Source organism: Lipophrys pholis (assembly GCF_963383615.2).
Source record: "Lipophrys pholis genome assembly, chromosome: 9".
NCBI lineage: Eukaryota > Metazoa > Chordata > Actinopteri > Blenniiformes > Blenniidae > Lipophrys > Lipophrys pholis.
The window spans coordinates 9,633,442-9,655,821 of NC_137639.1; the positions used below are offsets into that span (position 1 = coordinate 9,633,442).

The window sequence follows — 22,380 nt, forward strand, 5'->3', positions numbered from 1 at the left end:
CCAAGGCCTTCACTAGTGCCGATCTGACTCAATCTACCCCTCAATAACTTTTTCATGGCTACAAAAACCATGTTACCATGCAGAAATGCAGTATAAAAAGCCTTTGTATTACACATATTTGATATCTATAATACAATAAAACATCGATAATGTGATCTTCTTTTAGGATGTAGAAGGAAACTTTCATCTGGGGCTCCAGTGGATAATGTTCAAACACACTGCAGGTTTATTTTACAGGTGCGCATTCATTTCTACTAGTTGTGTGACTGAATGTCAACTTGTAAAGCGCCAGCAGCGAGTGCATGCTGCAGCTTCAGCACCATGGAGAGCCAACAGCCGCTCTGGGAGCTCAGTCCGCCTGAACACATACTCAACCATTGATCAAGTGTGTGTGTGTGTGTGTGTGTGTGTGTGTGTGTGTGTGTGTGTGTGTGTGTGTGTGTGTGTGTGTGTGTGTGTGTGTGTGTGTGTGTGTGTGTGTGTGTGTGTGTGTGTGTGTGTGTGTGTGTGTGTGTGTGTGTGTGTGTGTTAACCAAAGGATTAGCCTACATATTATGCGGTTGCCCCTTTATTGCCGGTGAGAGACGAATCGAAAGTATGATCAGATTTTGCAGATTGCGCATCAATGTCATATTGATCTGCGCATACCTCGCCCTGTGTCGCAATCGGCACAACTCTTTCTAATATCAACCAATGCTCTCATAAAGCTGTTACAGGATGCACGCAGGCATGCCAATGGTGTGTTTCCTAAATGATGGCGGGCTTTCAGTGGTTAAATAACGCCCCACACGCGTTATGTAACACGCTCGGGACGAGTCGCGCTCAGTGCGCGTGTGTCGTCAGTCTGCGCTCCTCCAGCTCTCATCCACACAGCAGAGCGGAGGCTGGCACCACCAGCACGGGAAAGGACCCTTTGTGCTTCACCCACTGACTGGCACCCCATTTTATTTTTTTTGATCCGCGAGAGATCGCCTTCATCCATCCAGGCAGGTGTTTTATGTTCTTATCATGAAAACAAGCATGCGTTGTCACGATCTGCCCTCAAAGGATGAAACAGATCAAGGGGGTGAGGTGGACGGGGTGGGCTGAGGATAGGGTTGTTTACAAGTTCAGAAACCAGGCTCCAAAAAAATAAAAAAATAAAAATTCTCATAGGTGATCTGACTGTTCTCAATGATGTACATGTATCGGTTGAATCCTGCCTCGTCGGGTTGGAAGTGGGATGTTTACGCCACAAGAACATGCATCCTGCGCCGGACTTCGCATGTCGTTATTGTGGAAGCGTCTGCGCGCGTGGAAGGGGTAACATGAAACAAAACAAACCCCAATGCTTGATGCGACACGTTTTAATATATGCTGCAAACTGCTGAATTAAAACGCTGAGATGGGTTGCTGGTGTTCGCAAGGGGATTATCTCATGTTTAATTTATCATTGTCAATAAGAATGGCTTTGGAGATGTCTTTGTGTGCTTTGTATGAACAAAGAAGGGCATGTAAACAAACGGGAATGCGTTTTCAGGGTCCTTTGGAACAGGCTGTACATGCCAGATTTTGGTTAAAAGGGGTTGACTTTTCTTTACTGATTGTGTTTATTAGGATGTTGACAACTGAATCACAGATGTGGAATTAAAATGTGATTAATGGGGATTATCGTAACAGTTTTCCTGATGTCAGAATATTATCTTTTGTTTTCAATGTCCTTCGAGCACATCGAATACGAAATAGCAAGAAACAACAGTAATGGCATCATGCAGAGATGATTCAGCCCAACTGAGGAAGGAATCGGCAACCTATACAGAAGACAGTCATTTATTCCTGTCCCCTAAATTTCTCTAGAAACATATTTGACCTTTATCGGGTCAGCACAGCTTTCAAACTTATTATTATTATTATTATTAGTTGCGTTATATTACAAAACTGTGGTTTATTTTGCATTTATCAAGCAAGTAAACTAAATTTAAGAATCACTGACATTTTGTTACTCATCATAAAGATATTAAACTCTTTCATCTTGACTTATTGAGTTGTTTGGTAACTCCTCTCAGCATGGTCGGCTCTGGAATTTAATGAGTTGATTCAGGCTTAGTTGATTAATTAAAGGTTGGGTTGGAAACTCAATAATTGCACTCACCTGCAGTGAGGATGCAAGTTTTAGTTGGCAAAAAAAATTATTTTTGTAATTGAAGTGTCACATTCGTCACTTCAAAAGACCAACAAAAGAGGTATTGTTGAAGATTTACATTTGGAAAAACTACATGGAGCCTCTCAGAAGAGACCAAAGAGCTGCACATGGCTTGATGTGATCAGCTGAGCAAATAACTCTCTTTTTTTTCTTTTTTTCCATTTAGGACACCTAAAGATGCTCACACCCTCTAGAACTGATCACACACCAGCTGTTTGTGGTACAATGAGCCATAGTCATCACTAAAGTTATTGAATCAGACATGCCAACAGAACTAATGTGCACGTCATGCTTTGTTGTGGATAAATGTAAATCCATTCATTTATCTTGCGTATTTGCTTGAGACAAACTGTGGTGAAAGTCAGTGTACACGTTGCAAAGGCTGAGAGCCCGTCTGATGAGATTAATGCCAAAATGGAAGAGTGCGTATGAGCGGCATTAGAAAGCACATACCCTCTGACGGATTAAAGGCATTTTTATTGACGCCCACTCCTTGTTGTTTTATAAGAAGGCCATCTGGATGAGGGAAACAGGCAGTGGAGGCTTAAAGACTAGTTTGCCAGTGCCCTGCTAACATTTTTTTTTAATCTTCCCATCTGAGAGTCTACTTAGAAAAATTAGTGGGAGGGCCCTCTAAGATAATATGTTTTCCTAATGATTATGGATTGTGTACCCAGGTTCACTGGTTCTTATTTACTTAAGAGCACCGCAAATCCTCAGTGCGCAACTTAAATAGGACTTAGCCTGTTTCTCAGCAGGTAGCCAGTCAACTTTGTCTGCAGTCAATAGGATCAGATGCATGATCCTACTGTACAAGGTTCACAACAGTATATTGTCAATGACACTGCTATTTCCTTTGGCTTTATAAGGCTGTTTTTTAAGATTTTCAAAAGTGTCATCTACTAGAAAAGGTGTTCTAATTATGTGTAATTCCAACATTTAGTCAAAAGAATTCGACTTGACAACATATTGGCAAAGTGATTGCCCAGGGAAAATGTCCCCATGTACTGCAGCAAATCCTGATGATTTGAACCAACACTTTTATTGAAATCCATCCATCTGTTTAGTGTTAACTAGCTCCTCAGTGCTAACTTTATGTAAGTTAGGGTCCCATACATTTAACATCGAGAAGCCCCACCCAGGCACAGGGAGAACATAGAAACCTCCCACATAAAGATCTTGCAGATGTGAATCATCCTGCTATGATTCAAGAGTGCTAATGACCTGCGCCCCGGGCAGTTGTAATGGAAATCCATGCTTTATGCTATAAAGAAACAAAATTGCTAAAAAAAAATACTGTCATTTTAGTAGTTAATGTTTTTAAGGAGATATTGAAGTCAGCAGCAAAACACAAAACAGGACATTTTCTGGAGATTTTCAAACAGTTCCAACTGTAGAAATGAAACCATCAAGGGTTAAAAGAGGAGACAACTACACATCTCATTTTCATCTTTCATATCTCACTCCATCATTCTGTACCTACAGTTATTTTCTTTCTCTTTGTGTCACCTGAGAACAAAAAGATGTGTCGCAAAAGTAAGAAGCTGTAAAAGCGTTCACACTCTGTGGAAAGGTTACCATCATGTAGTGTAAGTCGGTAGTACTTGAATAACTGAATAACGCTGCTCGTGCTGGCTCAAGGACAGTGTTCATTCAGTCAGAGGAACAAGAATCGTATGCTTGAATAGTGACGCCCCCACATCACCTCGGCACTCTCAAGACGTATTCACAGGGATGGATGGAATCGGGGAGGAGCAGCAGAAGCCTACATACACAGATTCACACATAATTGCTTCCATCTAACTTGAGTCCTTGGCGCGGCTCTTTTCTCTCCGGTTGCTAGGACTGTTGCTAGGGCACCGCCGCTGTTGCTCGGCTCTGCCTGGTGCCTCTAATCTGATTCTGCCATGCTGGAGTGCCAGCCTGTTGTGCATTGCTACGGTGTGTCGACACTGTGTGTGAAAATGAGACCAAAGCTGCGGGAGAGGTGGTGCAGGCCACCCACGACACAGACCTATTTTTTGAGCCTGATCAAAAGAAAAGGAGGTGAGGTTTGATTCCCACGACTCTCCGCTCTATTTTTGCGTCGTTCATTTTAAGCCTTGGTGGATTTAAAACGAGGATGCGACACAGGTCTGGGCTGCTCGTGAGCAGATATTGGGTTATAGTAGTAGGTCAGTCTGAAGGATAACTAGGTGCCTTTAGGTTGTTTGGAGGAAGCCAGATGATCCAGGCAGGACCTGATATTCAGTGTACTGAAATTTTAAAACGACGGATGTAGGGATGGAAGACATGTTCGGATTCACTGATGCGACAGTAGCACACAGGCCTTGGGGTCAATTACGTCATTCCTAATGAAAAAAAAAAGAAAGACACTTATGCAACCGGCCCCTCAGAAAGTGTGCCGAGAGGCAATCAACAGGCGAGAGGAAGTAAAGTGATTGTATGAAGTTTATTCAAGCATGAGAGAAGATCTGCATTATTTAGCTCGAAAGCTTAAATAGAAATTTTGCTTCTTTTCCGTGATTGTGTTGTGAGTCTGTGATGATTTGTTTGTACAAAACAAGAAGTTCACAGGCTGCAGTGGCTTTCTACTCTGGTTTGAAATCTTTTTTTAAAGAGAGTCTAATCGTAGTCCATCATGTTTTAATGTTTCCCCGATTGAGGCACTCAGAAGCTTTTTGGCAGGCAGCCACCACAGAAAGCAGATAACAACGTTAGCTTCGTCTACTGAATCACTGTGCTTCATATCCGATTAGAATAATCTGGCATAACTTGGATATAGAATTAAAATATTAAAGAAAAGAAATCTGTGTAGCTTGAGATCATATATATGAAATATATATTTTACATTTTCTTTTCTTAATTTCTCTTAAATTTTCCTAACCTACCGTTGTACCATGTGGTTCTCCAGCCTCAGCGACATTTAAATTGGCCGGCTACAAAAGAAGGCCACCTGTTTTGCTTTTTTTTTTAAAAGATCCCACTTATCCTGGACATCATCGATTCTCCCACCTGTCCTCTGCAAGCAGGCATACCGTTTTGAACCAACCAAGCAAATCCACTCATAGACTGGTTCTACTATCAAGCAGCCAAATGTCCCAGATTCTGGTTCTAATATCCCATTCATGTATTAATTAAATATAAAAACCTAAAAAATCTAGTTTATATTCAACTTAGAATTTTGGTCCACAGTGAAGTATCAATAACTGGCTGAAGGTCTGTGTTGATATTCACTGGAACTCATTTAGTTTTGGTGTTGTCAGCACTCAGATTGTCCATTTGATCCATTCTATAGATTCTGGGGTTTCCACTTTATGCTTATCCCCACTGAAAGCATGAAGTATGATCTTGGGTGCCCTCTGGTGGCTGCAATGCTGTTGATGGCAGCAATGTTGAAGACCAAATTCAGTAAAAAAGCAGGTCTTTATTGGGGATAAAGGATGGACAGATTCAACTCAGAGTTGAGAGTTTTGTCAATTCAAGTAAATGATGAAGCTCCATATCCAAGAGAAAAAACTTGCAGCTGGTCGGTGTAGTTCAAGGTCCTAAATTCAACCAAGGGGACATATTTATTATTGCTCCATATGATAGTGTACTGACTGTAAACATGACAACAAATGCCCAGTAAGTCCTTTGCCTCATTCAGTTGACATGAAGTGGAGGCAAATACATTTGTTTTGTTTGTCGATCTCACAAAATGTTGTGATTTCAAAACAAATGAAGATGGCATTTTTGTTTTGTGATCAAAAAGAAAAATCTCAACAATTGGATCGATTGCCTTAAAGACACAGTAGAGACACTGAAGTCCTTTTAGAATGTATCATAAAAAGATGGAAATCCTCGAACTATTCATTGAACGCAACCACATTTCACATTTCACACATACAGAAAATGACAACATCAGCCCTATAGATTAGGATACATCTTTGGAATTTGTCCACCAACAGCCCTGGTTTCTCCATGATGCTTTTTATTGATCAATTTATTGACCGTTCCTTTAGCTCTATCAAAAGTTTATTTTTTTATATTATGTGGTTTGCTATGAAATGTAATACAGATGTTTGCCCTCATCAAAGAATGTTTTGTTGAAATAATCTTTATTCCTTATTTTTTGTTGAATGTACCAATAAAGCTTTTGGACAAGCCTGTCTGTACCTGTGTTCCTTCCTTGTTTGCTATTTGTTCTCAGCATATTTAATTTGCATCACTCGGTACAGAATTCTGTGTGTGTTGGTCGTGATTTGCCCGGAGCTTCGTGTGCCATCTGCACTCAGGAGGATGTGTGTGTTTGCATAATTTGTAGAAGGTGGGATTTTACGCTGTAGCATCGAGTTCACACAGAGGTCCCTTTATGTCAGGGCTTTGAGTGCCACGTCTGAAAACTGCTTCATATGCAGTGCACAGAAAATGGACTCACCTTGTGTTTGTTCATTCCTCAGGGGAGAACGCTGCGTGAAGCACAATGGGACCGTTCCAAGAATACGAAGTGAGTCTTACCAAGTCTTCAAAAACAGTTTGAAACATTTGATTTTTTTATTTTTTTCAATCTTGACAGCTCTGGCTGTTATTTTCTACAGATATCATGAGCAAAAATTGAAGAAAACTGAACGTTATGTTTCAAACTTTCCAGGAAAAGAAATCCCCAGAGAAGGGAAGCCCCCGCAGCCGCATCCCACGACTGGTCCTCCATCCTTTCCGGTCAAAGGACAAAGGATCACCTCTGTCCGATTCCCCTTTTTCAGAGGAGGAGGGCAAGGACTGTGACATCAGCTCCGACCACTCTAAGAGGACCATCAGCACAAACAGCTTTTGCTCTGGTAAGAAGTTCAGCTTCAGTTTAAAAGCAGAAACTCCTTGTTAATGTTGAGGAGGACAATAATCAGAAAATAATTCAGAAGAGCAAGTTTGAGAAAAATTACTAGTAGATCACAGCCTTACAAATGTATAATATTGAGTATATTATTGGCACCAGTGCTTCCAGTTTTCAGTCCTGTAGTTTGAGATTATGTGGTATTTTTGGCTTTTCCAAGGAAGAGCAAGGTAAAATGTTCCTGTAATGCCATGATATATGTTTTCATGTCATTGAGTACTGCAAAAAACAAACAACAAACAAACAAACCTAAAAAAAAACCAACAACTTTAAATAATCAGGTTTTTTTATGGAATAATCATAAAATGTAGGTGCCGATCCCATTGGGTGCTCTAGTGGTTGAGCGCTCGCTGGGTGATACCTGATCAAAAAAAATACAAACAAACAAAACTGCATCTTTAAAATGATCTAAATTTATTTTGATGGGTCTTTTGTGTTGAATTGAACCGATCTTCCCATTTGGCAGTCATGAAGTCTACCACTGAACCGTAGGAAATGTATAAGGGCTGTTTAGAAAACAAAGAAATCCTTTATAAAATCAGAAAATCAGAAAATCAGAAGATCAGAAGCGGTGAGCAATCCTATAGTCAGAATTATGTGGTTTTTTTATATGGTGGTAGGCTATTTATATCATTTGGGCACCAATGAGCAAAATATATAAATCGGGGCCTTTAGGTATGACCAATACTTTAAAGCCTTTGATTAAGTCAGTTCAGCTTGAAAAGATGAGACATCAGTGTGTTGTTTTAAGTGTTAAACTAATTCCACCTCTATTCTATCAAATAGAGTAAAGGTTCCAGTGCAGAAATCTTCATGTTATCTGTCAGAAAACATCCGGAGCTGAACCTTGAGCTCCGATTAACTGCTTGTGTTCACTGTCTGCGCTGCGCAGTCCAGTCTTGGCTATTACTGTCTGTGTGCCTGTCTACAATAGATGACACCGGCTGCCCCACTAGTCAGTCTGTGTCCCCCTCCAAAACCCCGTCAGGCTCAGAGCAGAGTGCCCACGGCTCGCCGACGCTCCCAGAGCGCAAGGCCAAAGTGAAGAGGGTGAGGGTGATGGCCGAGTGGAGCGGTGAAGGACGGAGCACACCGAGGCACAAGAGGGAGCTTCGCTCGGCCATGAAAGCCAGAGGTAAAGGACACCACAGTGATAAGGATTAGAAAAGATTTAACTTCCTCCAGATGAACCTGGTGACAGTAACATTTCAAACCTGGAATTTGTTTATATTAGGATTAACATTTTGCACTGTTTTGCTCTCTCGGTTGATGTTTTTGTCTGTGCAGATTTCTATACAAGGACAAATTGCATATATATATACTTGTACATGCAAGAAGCTCCCCAAAGACCAACATACAATTACAGTGTATTTCTTACATCTGCAGCTCACACATGAATGGACAGACAGGGGCAGCTGCTTCTTTGCCTGAAAGCAGAATCCTAACTGGAGTGAAATATCATCTGTGTTTTGTTAACATATATCAAAAACATTGCCTGGGGTTTATCTCAAAATTCAATTTGCTCTCTTTTAATCTCAGGAAAGAGCAAACTGCTTGATTCATGAGTCAGAGTTAGGAAAAGAGCTGATTGGTGGAGGGGAAGGTTGGGGAGCTTATCCAATTAGACTGATTAGGTGGAGGCTACTACACCGACTGACTGTGCACAGACCTTCATTTGTCTCACCAGGCGGTGGGTTAAACTAAGTTTTCAGCCGTTTGTCACAGGGCACATCACTATGGTGTTGTTTGATGGAAAAAGATGCTACTCAGGTATGGCAAATATAGCTTTCAGTCTAATTTGTAAAACATTTTGAAACCTTAAACCGTTTTCTGACTGTTCAGCACTTAAAGCTTCAATTTACCTCATTATTATGCTGTCTTGTAATGTGTATGCCGATGGGTTGTACAAAGCATCTCATTCAAAAAGAATCTGCAACCACAATAGCTGCAGTCGGGGAACCAGTAAAGGACAACAAAGATTTATATGACGCAGTTTCCTTTGATAGAATGAACAATTTGTAGAACAGTAGTCAGGGCTGGTAAAGAACCAAGCAGCTTCTAATTACACCTTAAAACCAAATCGTATGGAATTATGAAGAGGCAGACATGGCCTGGAAATCGCTAAAACCTGATTCTTAAATGTATTAATGGGCCGTTGACCATCTTGATACATTTTATGTTGAAAATGATGCATAGCTAAAGAACTAGTTTGGTATTTCCAGTGTCTCTAATTCAATAAATGACCATCTTGATGCTACTTTTTATTTTAATTCAACACAATTTATGGATGACAGTTTATTTGTTTACTGGATTTCTTAGCTTTTTTCAACATGCGTTGCCATTGAATGTGTTGACTATTTTTGCAAAATCATTTGAAGTAAAAAAAATAAAATAAAAATCATACGCACATCAATTTCTTAATACAATTGGCTTTAGTGAAGTTGGAAAAGGTGCAATACTTGTAGTAGTTTTATGCGATTCTGTTGGCAAAGGCGAATACAGAAGCAGTTTTGTATTTTGTAGTTGAAATGTTGTTCTGCCATAAAAGCATGGGGCCTCTAGGAAGAGCATAAATAAAGTAGTAGTTGTTGAACGTGTTGTTCATTCTCCTTGTAGGTTGTGAGGCAGACTTCAGCTCTTCCAGCAGCTCTGCCAGCCTGAAAACCAGGGAGAGGCTCAACTCCACCTCGGTGGGAAAGAAACCCTCTTCACGCAGGTACGATGTTTTGATGACCTTTTGTTTTGTGTATATGGCTTTTAGTCACTGACACCATTTGTTTTTTTTTGTGATAAGTCGGGTCAATCACATCCGACCGCTGCCAGTGTTCAAACCAGCCGGGAGCCCATCAGCTAATCATGATGCAGAGCTCTACGCTCCCTACAGGACCCCTCCCAGATGCCTCCCGGTTGGCTCCTCAACCACCAACAGCAGCAGCTGCAACTCAAGCCCAACATCCAGGTACCAAACCTGAATATCGGTTATCGTCAAGATCAAATACCACAAATCAAATGTGAGATGATGTAATTGGTTACTGTGACTTTTTGGTCCACTATGAGTTATGATGGATATAACTTCCTCTCTTTGAGCACGTAGTGGATTTTGGAGACGAGCCCAAAACACAATCTAAATCTTGCAATGCACCCCATGAGTGAGTGAGTGGGTGGCTGGATTAAGCTCGGATTGTTTCAGCAGTACCTCTGTTGCTGCTGTTCGGGATTATATCGGTCATGGTTTGGCTGGAGCAGAGATTATTCGGGATTTAATCAAGCAAATGTCTGAATATGGGACCCAGACAGTGACCCTACTGACTGAAGCCACTTTGTAGCAGTACTGGAGTGAATGCACCATGGCTTTAGAGGACAGATGAGGACATAAATTATTTAGACCAGCAGAACTCAATGGCTTGCGGCTTGAATGTGTTTGGGACCACCGTGAGTTTCTGACTTTGTGCCTCAGGCTGCATATTACATGAGAGGTTTACTTTGGCTTTAGGTTTGTTGGCGGTTTCAGAGGGCTTGGCCTAGAAAATGCTCCCTCAGCATTATAACTGATAGTCAACCATCGACCCTTCAAGTTTTTATACCGCAACATTTCTGCAGCACTTATCTGATGTTTACGTCCATGAAGAACATTATGATCTCGCTGTCTTTGTCACTTTAAGACATCCCGTGTCATGCTGTTCCTGCCTGGCTGGGCATCATGTGACATCGTTCTCCCTCACATGCCACCTTCTCCTGGGCCGTTTCTATTTCTGGCCGGGATGCACGGTGTTCACATCAAAGCTTTGAGTATCCTGGGTTGCTAGGATATAGTGCTCGGAGAGAGTGGGCTTATGTGCTACTTTGCATATTCCCTAAAATCCACCCACGCATCCTGTACAGAACTAACAGGAATCCTTTTAACAGTCTTCTTCGAACATGATAAACCACTAATCACAAGACATGTATGCAATTAGCTGTAGATTAGGCTTTTTTCTGGTAAGGTGATTGCTTTTTTTCTTTTTCTTTTTTTGCCAACTCTGCTTGTATTTAGATAACCCAGCATTTTGCTGGTTTGTAGTTTTTCGCCGACGTGCCCGTAATCCTGTGTCAGACTAGAATTCTGGGCTTCGGAGAGCATCTGCTTTGACAGCACTCTCCCAGCCAGACTAATTACCTTCTGCAGGGAGCAAGTTTGTTTTCGCTGTCAAATTGCTTTGTTGTTTTTTTTTATTTTAAAATGCCTAGTAAAGAATGATGAACTGATAATGACTTCTCGATGGGTAAACAAAGCCTTTCTCCACAATCCTCACAATCATTGTTTCTCTCTCTCCAACAGAAGACCAAATCCCAGCCGCTACCACTCCTGCAGAGACAACCACGGAATCAGACCTCCGAACCCTGAACAATATCTCACCCCTCTGCAGCAGAAGGAAGTTGCAATCAGGCACCTGAAGACCCAACTGTTGGAGTCTGAGAACAGAGTTCAAGACAGGTTAGCCGCACAGAAGCGCCTCTGATAAAAAGCTTATCTTTAATTGATTTAAAATCTTGCAAGAGTGGTCCCATCAGGGGAAAGTGTGACACAGCAGTTGTGATGTAATGCCTACGTGCAGCAGCCCTAACGTTAATGTCTTGTGAAGTGTAAACCCACTGGGCAAGAATTATGTAAGATGGAGAGGAAAAAAAATAAATACCCTGAATACCATTGTTGGGTATACAAACTACATGAGATGAGTTAGCAACATTCCACAAGTTGTGTATTGACTACATGACTGGATTTTATTGACCTAATGTGTTCAGTCTAATTGGACTCGACAAAGTAAGTTGATTCAAGATGGAACGTCAAACAACTTTAGTCGAAATGAAAGCCTGACCTGAAACATTTATTCACTTATTTTTTGTTTGGAAAATTATAGTTTTGCTTTTCAATGATGGAGTATTTCTGTTTTTTTAATTTTTTTATTAGAGAGGTGGAGATTGAGGAGCTTAAAGGCCAGCTTGGCAGAATGAGAGAGGACTGGATTGAAGAGGAATGTCACCGGGTGGAGGCTCAGCTTTCTCTCAAGGAAGCTCGCAAAGAAATCAAGCAGCTGCGTCAGGTGGTGGAAACCATGAAGAGCAGCCTGATGGAGAAGGACAAGGGGATACAGAAGTACTTCATCGACATCAACATCCAAAATAGGAAGTTGGAGTCCTTGCTGCACAGCATGGAGCTTGCCCAGAGTGGGTCCAACCAGCAGGAGGAGACTGCCTTGCACTTCCTCTGCGACAGCTCTGATGCCAGCAGGAAAAAGATGGTGGGGGAGGAAGATGGTGGGATGGAACTGGGAGACCAAGGAGCGGAGGCCATGGCAGACAGCGGGCTGTTGGTGAACGATGAGATGGCCAACAGAGCGGACATTTTAGAGCAGGTCTTCATGTCCACTGCCATGGACTTCAGTCAGGACTCTAATGGCAAGCTGAGGGCCGGGGTAGAATCGGGGCATGAAGCATCTGCTCTGTCAGAAGATGGACCGGTTTCTGCTGCACCAACACAACTGCCGAAAACACTCTCCAATACCATCACCATCCCCTCAAGCACAACTTCACAGCACTGCACGGAAGATAAAGAAATCCAGACTGACGTCACCCCCATGTCTCCAGACCTGCAGGCTCTCATCCACCAGCTGCTTAAGTTCCACGGGGCCACAACGGGGGAAGCAGCTCTGTTGGCACCAGGCAGCCTTCTGGGATCCTCCAACCTACCCACCCACGGTTCCACCACTTTCAATCAGCCCGACCAAATGCCTCCCCGACCCACCGTGCCTCCGAGCAGTCCCAACATCTCCACGAACACTGACGCGTGTTGCTCAGAGCCTGCAGAGAGCCAACGGTTCATGGAGGAGCTGGACTTTGGCGTCATTGAGGAGGAGCGGCGTCTTTCTCCAGGACTGGATGTGGTCGGCAAGCGCTACTGGAGCAACAGCTTCTTGGTGGATCTGGTGGCGGTGGCGGCCCCAGTGTTGCCCACGGTGGCCTGGCTGTACTCCCGCCACGGCGTGGACGGCAGCGCTCCGGTGTACAACATCGCCGCTCTGATCAGGGGCTGTTGCGTCATGGGGCTTCACTCGCTTCGTCACGCCACTCGCAGGCCGGATGTGTAATGGCTTCCCAACCGCATGCAGCAACACGCAATCTTGAACTCAAAGCACTTAAGCATCTTTTGGAGAGTATTTGAGATGTGTTTTTGTCTGACACTTAATTATATCAATGCAGTTTTTTTTGATTCCAGCACGATTATTTTGCACTGTACAGTTACCATTGAGGCAGACCAGTCACTTGAAAGGGATTATTTATCAAAGGGTTTATTTCTATATTTATCATTTACATGTGTAAACAGATCATCTAGGTAGATGGTTAAGTATTCTCATTGTCCTGTGGTGTCCCTCTAGGCGTTCTCCTGTGTCAAAAATGTTGTTTGGATGAGCGAAACATGAAAGACTAAATGTTCGACAGGTTTGGAATTTGTTTGGGTTATTGTTCAAGAAAAAAAAACTTCTGCCAAAGCTTTAATGTGAGTTCACGGTTTTGTGAGGTGTAAATATCTATATATTTTTTTTCCCCATGGGGGTAGAGCTTTACTTGGTACAGCTTGTGTATTGTTCATAGAAATAAGTTGATGCTTCACAGCAACTGACACTTGTTATGTGCCTGAGCAATGTGCAATACTGTTGGTTTACATGAAATGTCCCCGTATCTTTATTAAAGCATGATAATTCTGGCATGTATGTGTGTGTGTGTACTCCTGACTTGTTCCGCTCTGACAAGGTTGTGGTGAGGTAACAGAAATACTTTCTTTTATGTAATGGGCTTGTTTTAAAATGCCAGCAACGTCTTGAAGTTTCCTCTTTTGCACGACTTGTTCACATGAATAAATAAATGGGAGAAATATCCAGTCTGAACCCAAGTGCTACTGAAGAACGTGCTCTCATGACGGCTCATCTTATGTAAAAGCTTTCTCAGACCTCCCCTGGGTTGTGCTGCGAACAATGTTGAGTCCATTACATCCACTTTGATGGGATCTCCTGTAATGCTGTTTGGGCCTTTACACCAGGAAAAAAAACTAGGTTGACATCAAACCACTAAAGCTTCCAACGGTGTCTTATTACATAAGATCCAGTTTCAGTCTAAATGGACTAACGTTCACGCCTTTGCTGTGATGGCTGCATCTCCACTTTGCCATATGGCGATCCATCGTTGGTTGCATAACCGTGACCTCTGGGTTCATAAGGCATTAGAATGAGTAATAAGATGCTGTAATCCCCACACTGTTCTGTGGATGCTGGATTCCACGAGTGGGGAAAAGGCTGTGGACACGGCAGCGTTGTAAAACGTGTGCGTGTCGAGTGCAGCCACGTGTATTGTTCCTCTGAAGGACGATGACGTGCGTTTTCCCTTTTAGAAAGTGGGTCAGTCTCCAAGAGGTTTTTGGCAAGCGGGCTGTGTCCCCAGGCGGATTGGAGTGACTTCGTTATGATGGAGGTCAGTGGTGACAGCTGCATGCCAATCCGCGTTACAAGCCATTTACCATCAGGCTGTAAAGTATTGGAGACGTGTGAAGGTAAACTCTGCCATGATGGGTCTTTGAGCCAATGTCAATCAGAGCAGTTATGTCGAACAAAAGCAATTAACCTCCTTCGCTGTACATAGTCACACTTTTGCATTTAATGTTTCTGTTTCCTTCCAATCCACTACATTTTAAAAGGAAATACGGTCTCGCTGATTTCATGGAGAACAATTTAAAGAAACATCTTTAAATACAAAAGTTTTGATGAACTGGAATAATGAGCGATCGGGGTCCCGTTTCAGAGTCAATGAGCTGATAACCGGGTGTGCAGTGGTTTAGTGGTTAGCCCTCTAACCTTACAGTGAGCATGTCCCCAGTTTGATTCCAGGGGCTACTTTTTTGTGGAGTTTGTATAATTTTCCTTGTGAGTACATGGATTTATTGTAGGTACTCCAGTTTCTTCCCGCAGTCCAAAGACAAACAAATCAAATGTGTGTGTGGTTGTCTGTCTCCCAGGTTGTTTTTGATGGACTTTCCTTTGCTGGAATCGGCTCCATCACCCCCATGACCCTAAGTTGTAAAAGAAGATGGATGGATTAGTCGACAACCGGAGTAAATAGACATTTTCCATCTCCAAAGTGTACAGTTATTTGAACTCTCATCAGACACTTAAGAAAAACATGCTGCTGCTCTTGTGTGTGAAACTACATGTAAGTTATTCAAATCTGCTCCATTATTAGTCCAACTGCACCATACATAAGTACATATTCATACTTTATTACGAAAGTAAACTTTTTTCATGCATGTCCCATTTTTTGTAATGGAGTATATTTAAGTTAATATACTGGTTAATGTCATAATATCTGAATATCTCTTCCACACCTGCTACTTTAGCGTGTTATTCCTGAAACTGGAGGGGCAAAAGCTTTACCTGCTGGAGGCTGTCACACAATAGTGACTGTATATTCTAACTTGTTTAATATTAGTTATTGATTTGTTAATTCATTGCACAGTGATGCAAACAAATGGTATTCATGGATTCCAAGTAAAACCAGATGTGAGAGGTCGGTGAAGGCAGCAGGGATTATCCTCTGTGGATCATGAAGACAGATTTTCAGGAAATCTGAAATTTTTCAAGACGTTTCAAGATGTGGATCCAAATGAATGAATTACTGACTTGTTGCACTGAATATTATTACGAAAGGCAATAAATAATGACCTTTTATCACCGTGGCTACAGGTAAGTTTTAAGTGAATGATGTGGCTCTGATTGCTGAGGTATTGATCAAATAATTTTATTAAAAACATGGGTGGGACAAACACAGCAGGTATACAATCTGCCAAATCCTGATAGAGCTTGTGGATCCATCACTTCGCTTAAATCTTTCTCTGTTGCCTAACCATTACAGTTTTTACACACATGAGAGCACACTGAAAAAAAGATCATGAAACAAAAAGATTTTTGGTGCTTGATTTCTGCGCAATTAAAAAAAAAAACAGGTTGACTTTTGAATAATTCAGTAATCTGCAAATACAGTTTGTCCCTGGCTTTGAAACAGTAAAACCCCTTCATGCAATATTATTTCATAGAAGTTTTATCAAAATCAGCAGCTCTGCTGACAGTAGTAAGTCTTGTGATGAAGAATATTAAACCAGAGACATTCTGTTATTAGGAAAGCTATAAAGTGTAACATAAGGTTTTGAAATTTGCTTCTTCCCAAGCTGGAGTCATGTACTCAAGATGCACTGTATCATGTCTGCATATTTCAGCTTCCCAACCTGCCAGTGTTTCCATGACAACACCAGTACAGCCCGGGAATCTCATTACATCGATTCTTCATATTACAAGAAGCTCAATAAAAAAAAAAACATAGTTTAGCAATTAGCATAGCATTTGTGATGAGTGCTGGGGGGACTTCTGTCCAACGTCTGATTGGTTAAGATTTCACTGTGATAGTGATTCATGTTTTCTGTGAAGCGAGTGCATCAGTTATTCAACAGCCAGGAGCAAGATTCCCTCCCTTCCAGAAAAAAAAAAGGCTTACTTGATGTTACCGCCACTGTCCAAAGCTGAAAGAACTACAGGAATTAATGGTGAACCAGTAACTGTGAGGTTACCATAGGAACCCACAGCCTGCATACACTTATTGTGAAAATCTCCAGCCTTCTTTTTAATGCAGATTTCCAGTCTAATAATGGCTTTATATAGCACAGGGAGATGATGTGAAGTATCAACCAACAATCAAAAGAGGAAAAAAAAAGCTTTTAGACAATGAAATACATAAATATAAAAACAAAAATCAGACAAATCGTGGGGTATCGCTGTCATACAGTGCTGCATCAAATAAATTAGCCTCCCTCCTCCATTGTGGTCTTTAAAAACACAAAGAAAAGGATTCATACTCCCTATTTGAGTTCCAAAAGGTAGAACAGGGACCAGTTTATTTACAAATTCCCCTGGGACAAAACCAAAGCAGGACATTTTTCTACGCTAACGCACTGAACCAGTCTAAAATCTTTGTAAAGCAGATGAGAGCATTTAACTGAACATGAACCGACTTGTATGAACTCCACTCCTCGTGAAAGACCAACATGACCGTGCCATATGAATGGTGAGTACACCCGGCGTGTTATCTTCTCACAGCACTGAAGTGTTTAACACCGCCGCAGCTCGAAAACAGATGAAAATGGCTGCTGGTGGAATACAAAGGGAGAAGGAGGACAGTCTGCTTAACGGATGAGAGGTGTGGTGGATGGGTGACTTTAAAGACGGAGTAACGATTGATGTAGTGTCTCTGTCCCCGCCCCTGATCCCTTTGGCTCCAAACTGAGCGATTCCAAAATGTTACGAGAGCTTCACGGCAATCTTCTGCTCCTTCTTCATCATCCTCTGAGCATCCTTCTCGATCTTTTTCCTTTGCTGCTCCATGGATCGCTTCTCCCGCTCAGCTATCTTTTGTTGTCTGATAAATAATAGAGACAAAAAAAAAGATGTGATTTATAGGCAAAGTCATTACAGAGCATGTCATCAAAAGCCAGGTCATCCTGGGTCTCTTCTGCTGATAAGAGACTCACACTGACACCTGCTGGCCATATCATGAAGCTGCATTTATTTATTGAACGTGTGTAAAATCAATTAGAAATGTAATTTTATCAACCTAAAGCAACATGAGAAAATATCACCACACATTCAATTTTAACTCTGCTGTCTATCGATTGTTGAAGCTGTGCCATTAACGGATGCTTCAGCTACCAACTGAATACTTTTTGTGCGCAAGAACAGATCTAATTACGACCTCATACCTGAGGACTTCCTCTGCTTCCCAGGCAGCGTTGGACTCGTCCTCCCAGGCATTGGTGTCCTCCTGCCAGTTGTCCATTTCTCCCAGTTCAGCCTGTGCAAACATGATTCAAGTCAGTGGTTCCCAACGAAATGCAGACGGACACACCCACGTATAAAAACATCACACACATCTAAGGTGAGTTTCTACTTTAAAAAAAAAAGAAAAAAAGATCTCTGGTGAATTAAATATGTAAAGTTTTAGACAAGCCTTAATTTGTGTGATACAGACGTGTCGATAAATCACCATAAAAAGATAGCAGTAGCATGAATCTCATTGATTAGACACACTCAACTGAATAAATATTTGAAATGATGGTAACGGATTAACATTCAAGTATAAACTCCCGCTGCTCTAATACAGCTCTAAGCGAGCCTGGCGGATGGCATCACAGATTTCCCATTTCCTCTGCTGTCCCTAAAGCCTTGGCAAGGTCACATACAGTGTATCAAATAGCATTAGAGAAAGGCTGTGTTATCTCAGGTCTTCACGAGAAGATGTGAGCAAAAGTATTTATACTGCACATTGTATGAAACAGCACTGCAGCAGAACCTCTGCTTGATTCCCAACCTTACAAACAAGGAAAATCACTCCATGTGTGAACAGGCGAAAACACCGCTTGAGACGATCGCACAGCAACGTACTGAGGGTGGACTGAAGGTCATCATATCCTGAGAGGCGGCCAGTCTGCTGGAGAATCCTGCTGAGCCGTCAGGCACCAGGTAGTTCAAAGGCTCCCGTTTCTTCAGCACAATCTACAAAAAGAGAAAAGGCAGGGGCTCAGACTTCAACTGGAGCACTTTGTAATGCATTGCTACTCAGCCGTTAAAGGAAAAGAGAGCAGAATATGTGAACACGGGGCCATCATACTGGTGATTGAACATCCATCCATCTTTTATTGTACCAGAGGTAGAAGACTGTGGAGCTCACTGTGGCTTTAATAAGGCTGTTACAAGACCATTAATTCAAACACCTGTGAACCTTAATATGTTGCATGTCTCATGTGGTAGAACTTCCACTAATTGTTTACCATAAGCTATGCGAGGATTTACTTCATAATGCTTCAGAAATGTACAAAGTACGCATTGAAATGAGGTCCAAAGAACACTGTTGTGCTAAATATAAATCTCAGACAAAAGTAAGAGGCCAAATCTCTGAGACGGCTGGATTCATACTTGAAAATGACATCAGATTGAGATAATAAACGGTACGGAGGATTGAAACTCTGACAGTTGGCAGAACTGAAATGCATTTGTCACAGAAGGGAGACAACAATATCTCACAAAGAGTGCAATCCAAATGTCAGTGATTACTTTTTGTTTTTAAGTTTATTAATTTTTCAAATAAATGTTTAGTTTTAACTTGTGAGCATAGACTTCATGAAGTCAACTGTATCACATTATAATATATAAAATATACCTTATACTGAACAGCAGAATACAGCATCTGTGTGAGCTTCAGGTCATGACTTTAAAAGGCACCATATAATTCTCTTTAACAAACTGCAATTGAAGAATTGTAAAAAAAGAAAGTCACGATAACAATGCTTTTTATGAAGCTGGTTCATCAGACAGTGACACATGACAAGTAACATAAAAAACATAACCAATCTGACTTGGACACTGACTCAAACAGGCACAGGTATTCTCATAGTCTATTTCAATTTATATTGTTACTGTGTGATTAATGTGAATGTGATGCAGAAGCTGCATCAGTACACATCAGCGATCACAGAAGGTGATGATAGGAACATCTAGACTGGGCAAGGGAGGACAACTCTGCTGTGAGAAAAGCAGAGACTTGCAGTCTTATCAGGAAGGACAAGCAGGGTGAAAGTGGTTGTGTTTCCCTTTAGGGCAGCAACTCATTCCTACAGTGTTTGCATGAAATATTTTGTTCTGCATACTGCCTTTGGCTGCAGCGTGCGTGCATACCTTCTGAGTTTTCCTGATGGTTGGAGCCATGTCTTTGAAGTAGTCGGGCTCTTCGTCCACATCGTTGGGTGGGGTAGAAACGTTCCCATTGCCACCTTCAATCTTAATACTTGTTGGTCCCTCCTCATCCCAGGAGCTCCATTCTTCAATCTCTGGCTGTGCAGGCATAATAACAAAAGTGCTGCTTATTTAGGCAAATGTGTGCAAAGTTTACCGTGTTTTCTGAATGTGTAGTATCTAGCTTGTTGTTCTAAATACCCAGTGTTGATGATTGATGCCACACTGACCTGTTTTGGTACAGATGATGAAAAATCCACTGTTGTCGGTAGAGTTATTTGATCACCACTGAGCTTGCGGCCCCTTCCACTCCTGTCGTACAATGACATGCAAAGTGAAGTGGTTATTAAGCCATTAAAATGTTTGTTTTTCTTTCTTTCTTTTTTAAAGACCAACAAAACCTTACCTAACACTAAACTTAAGTATCCACAATATTGATTTTGATTCTGATCATCATGCATCAATTTACAAATAAATTGGCAAAAAGACAATGGCAATATCTGCATCTATTCGTTTCAACCTGAATGCTTAATCTGATGTAACCTGAGCAGTTGAGGGTTAAGACACTCAAACCAGCAAATATTTTTGGTCACAAAAGCTTGTTTTTCAAATCGCCAGGCCACCAAAGGAATTATGTATAATTCAACATGAGATCAGCCAGTTACACTGGCAGGTTTTTAATTCTAAAGATATTTCTTGAAGGCCTTACTTAATCAGATGAGTCCTGCTGGGATTAAAAGATCTTTATTTATTTTTAATCAGACCAAAAAAGCAAGAAAATTAGCAAAAAAAAAAAGTATCCAATGATCAAATAGCACCATTACTACTCATCAAAAACTGATTATATAAAATACTTCCAAACACATAATCACATGAAACACTAATATTCAAACTACAGAGACCCAAGAGACTTTAAAGGTCCTTCACTTTTTACAAGAAAGGAGATTTGTCAGCTGAAGTTCAAATCTGTAAACGATTCCATGATTTTGATGTCATATATTCAAAGCTTTCCTTCCCATTTCAGTTCTCACTCATGATTTTGTCTTAGCTTCCAATCGACAAGAGGACGGATAGGAAGGTGCTAAAGCCAAACTTGTTTTAATAGATACACCTATAGCAATATAGGGTTATCATTTAACACTCAAAGATTAGGTCAGCTTTGAATAGAGCGAAGCAATGAACACAGAATAGAACCAATCTCACAATCAGTCACTCCCAGAGATCTGCCAATAATAGCTCACATCTCCAAGTAGGCTCTAATCTCTGAGCATGTGAGGAAGCACTGGAGCAGGAGCATTCACATTTTTCTCGTCGATCATCTGTTTTATTACAGAATACTGCAATACAACACAACAGGCTCCAGCAAAGATAAATACTACGGGGCATTCCTTCTATAAATATTATGACACGTGTATAATCATATGCTTACCTGCATATCAACCTTTTGAAGAAGGAAAGTAAGCTGGCAAGACATGTGCAGATCTTGAACAGACGGAACTGTGTGATGGCCATTGTGAAATTGAGCTGGGAGGAAAGAAAAATGGGGAAACAACAGCATTTCAGTGAATGTTTACTTCAGTGGTCATAATTCCAGCTATGTCTTTGGCGGAGAAACTGACACCTACGGGCTAGTGAGGAGCCGCTCCTTAAGATAGAATGCATGAGCAAACACGTACATGATGTACCGACATTGTTTTGGGAGCAGTTACACCTGCTTCTTGTCAGGATGTGAACTGCTGTTTGGGTTTCCACCACAGAACAGCGAGCTAAAGGCTGACGTTAGGTAACACCAGCTCTGCCTTCACCTTAACCCAACCACATCACGTCTACATTGGCACATTTTATATCTTATGCAACCACACACTCACCAAGCAAGACGTCAGTGGACCGTGTGTAGGGAAACTGGTTTCCTCTTGTGCGGCAGAACAGACCAGTTCATTTATTTTCTAGCCGTAGCTTGCTAGCTTAGCGTACAGGGAAACATGATATGTCTAAACCGTTTAAGCTGTTTTCTCCGACCGCACATCAGTGATGGTGAATTATGTTGCAACCCCCGTCAAAACAGTCCATGTAACAGCCGTTTACCCCCGCAGGGTTTCATGTCAGAGATCCTAAATGTGTGTCGTCGCTAGTCTCAGTCCCGAGGCTGCCATCTTTGAACTGGGAGGAGCAGGAACAGGGAAGTACGGGCACGACGCTTTCAAGGACCGTCGGAGATTTGGGATGTATCTCAATCGTTGTCGCTTCTACAAGAAAAAAACGTTTTCATTGTATGTAAAATTCAGCACTCCCATCCAGTTTGTCTTTTGAATAATATATTAGAGTGTACAAATATAAGAAACAGTTGTATTTAAAATTAAAAAAATAAAATAAAAACGCTGTGGCTTATAATTCATTCTCACGTTCTCTTAATAATGAGACACAAACAAAAATTCTGATAACATATTTAATGTTAAATATCTTCC

General features: G+C 41.5%; 2 protein-coding genes across 3 annotated transcripts; one reads left to right on the forward strand and one right to left on the reverse strand.

Annotated features, from left to right (window-relative positions):
* The first annotated feature begins 786 nt into the window (after window positions 1–786).
* sybu (syntabulin (syntaxin-interacting)) lies at window positions 787–13,981 on the forward strand. Of its 2 annotated transcripts, none has more exons than XM_080471810.1 (8): window positions 787–986; window positions 6,625–6,671; window positions 6,816–7,002; window positions 7,990–8,190; window positions 9,672–9,771; window positions 9,850–10,014; window positions 11,374–11,529; window positions 12,004–13,975. In XM_080471810.1, the coding sequence occupies exons 2-8, from the start codon at window positions 6,648–6,650 to the stop codon at window positions 13,178–13,180; spliced, it is 2,010 nt and encodes a 669-aa protein (XP_080327936.1). In that variant the 5' UTR covers window positions 787–986; window positions 6,625–6,647; the 3' UTR covers window positions 13,181–13,975. The 2 variants fall into 2 exon arrangements, with proteins under 2 accessions (XP_080327936.1, XP_080327937.1); XM_080471811.1 differs by having other exon boundaries at window positions 825–986; window positions 8,044–8,190; window positions 12,004–13,981.
* A 1,874-nt stretch (window positions 13,982–15,855) lies between these two features.
* On the reverse strand, window positions 15,856–22,161 carry ebag9 (estrogen receptor binding site associated antigen 9). Its single transcript, XM_080471812.1, has 7 exons — window positions 21,784–22,161; window positions 21,345–21,439; window positions 20,146–20,227; window positions 19,859–20,014; window positions 18,569–18,679; window positions 17,887–17,978; window positions 15,856–17,546 (listed from the first exon to the last, which is right to left on the reverse strand). The coding sequence occupies exons 2-7, from the start codon at window positions 21,425–21,427 to the stop codon at window positions 17,429–17,431; spliced, it is 642 nt and encodes a 213-aa protein (XP_080327938.1). The 5' UTR covers window positions 21,428–21,439; window positions 21,784–22,161; the 3' UTR covers window positions 15,856–17,428.
* Between the last annotated feature and the right edge of the window lie 219 nt (window positions 22,162–22,380).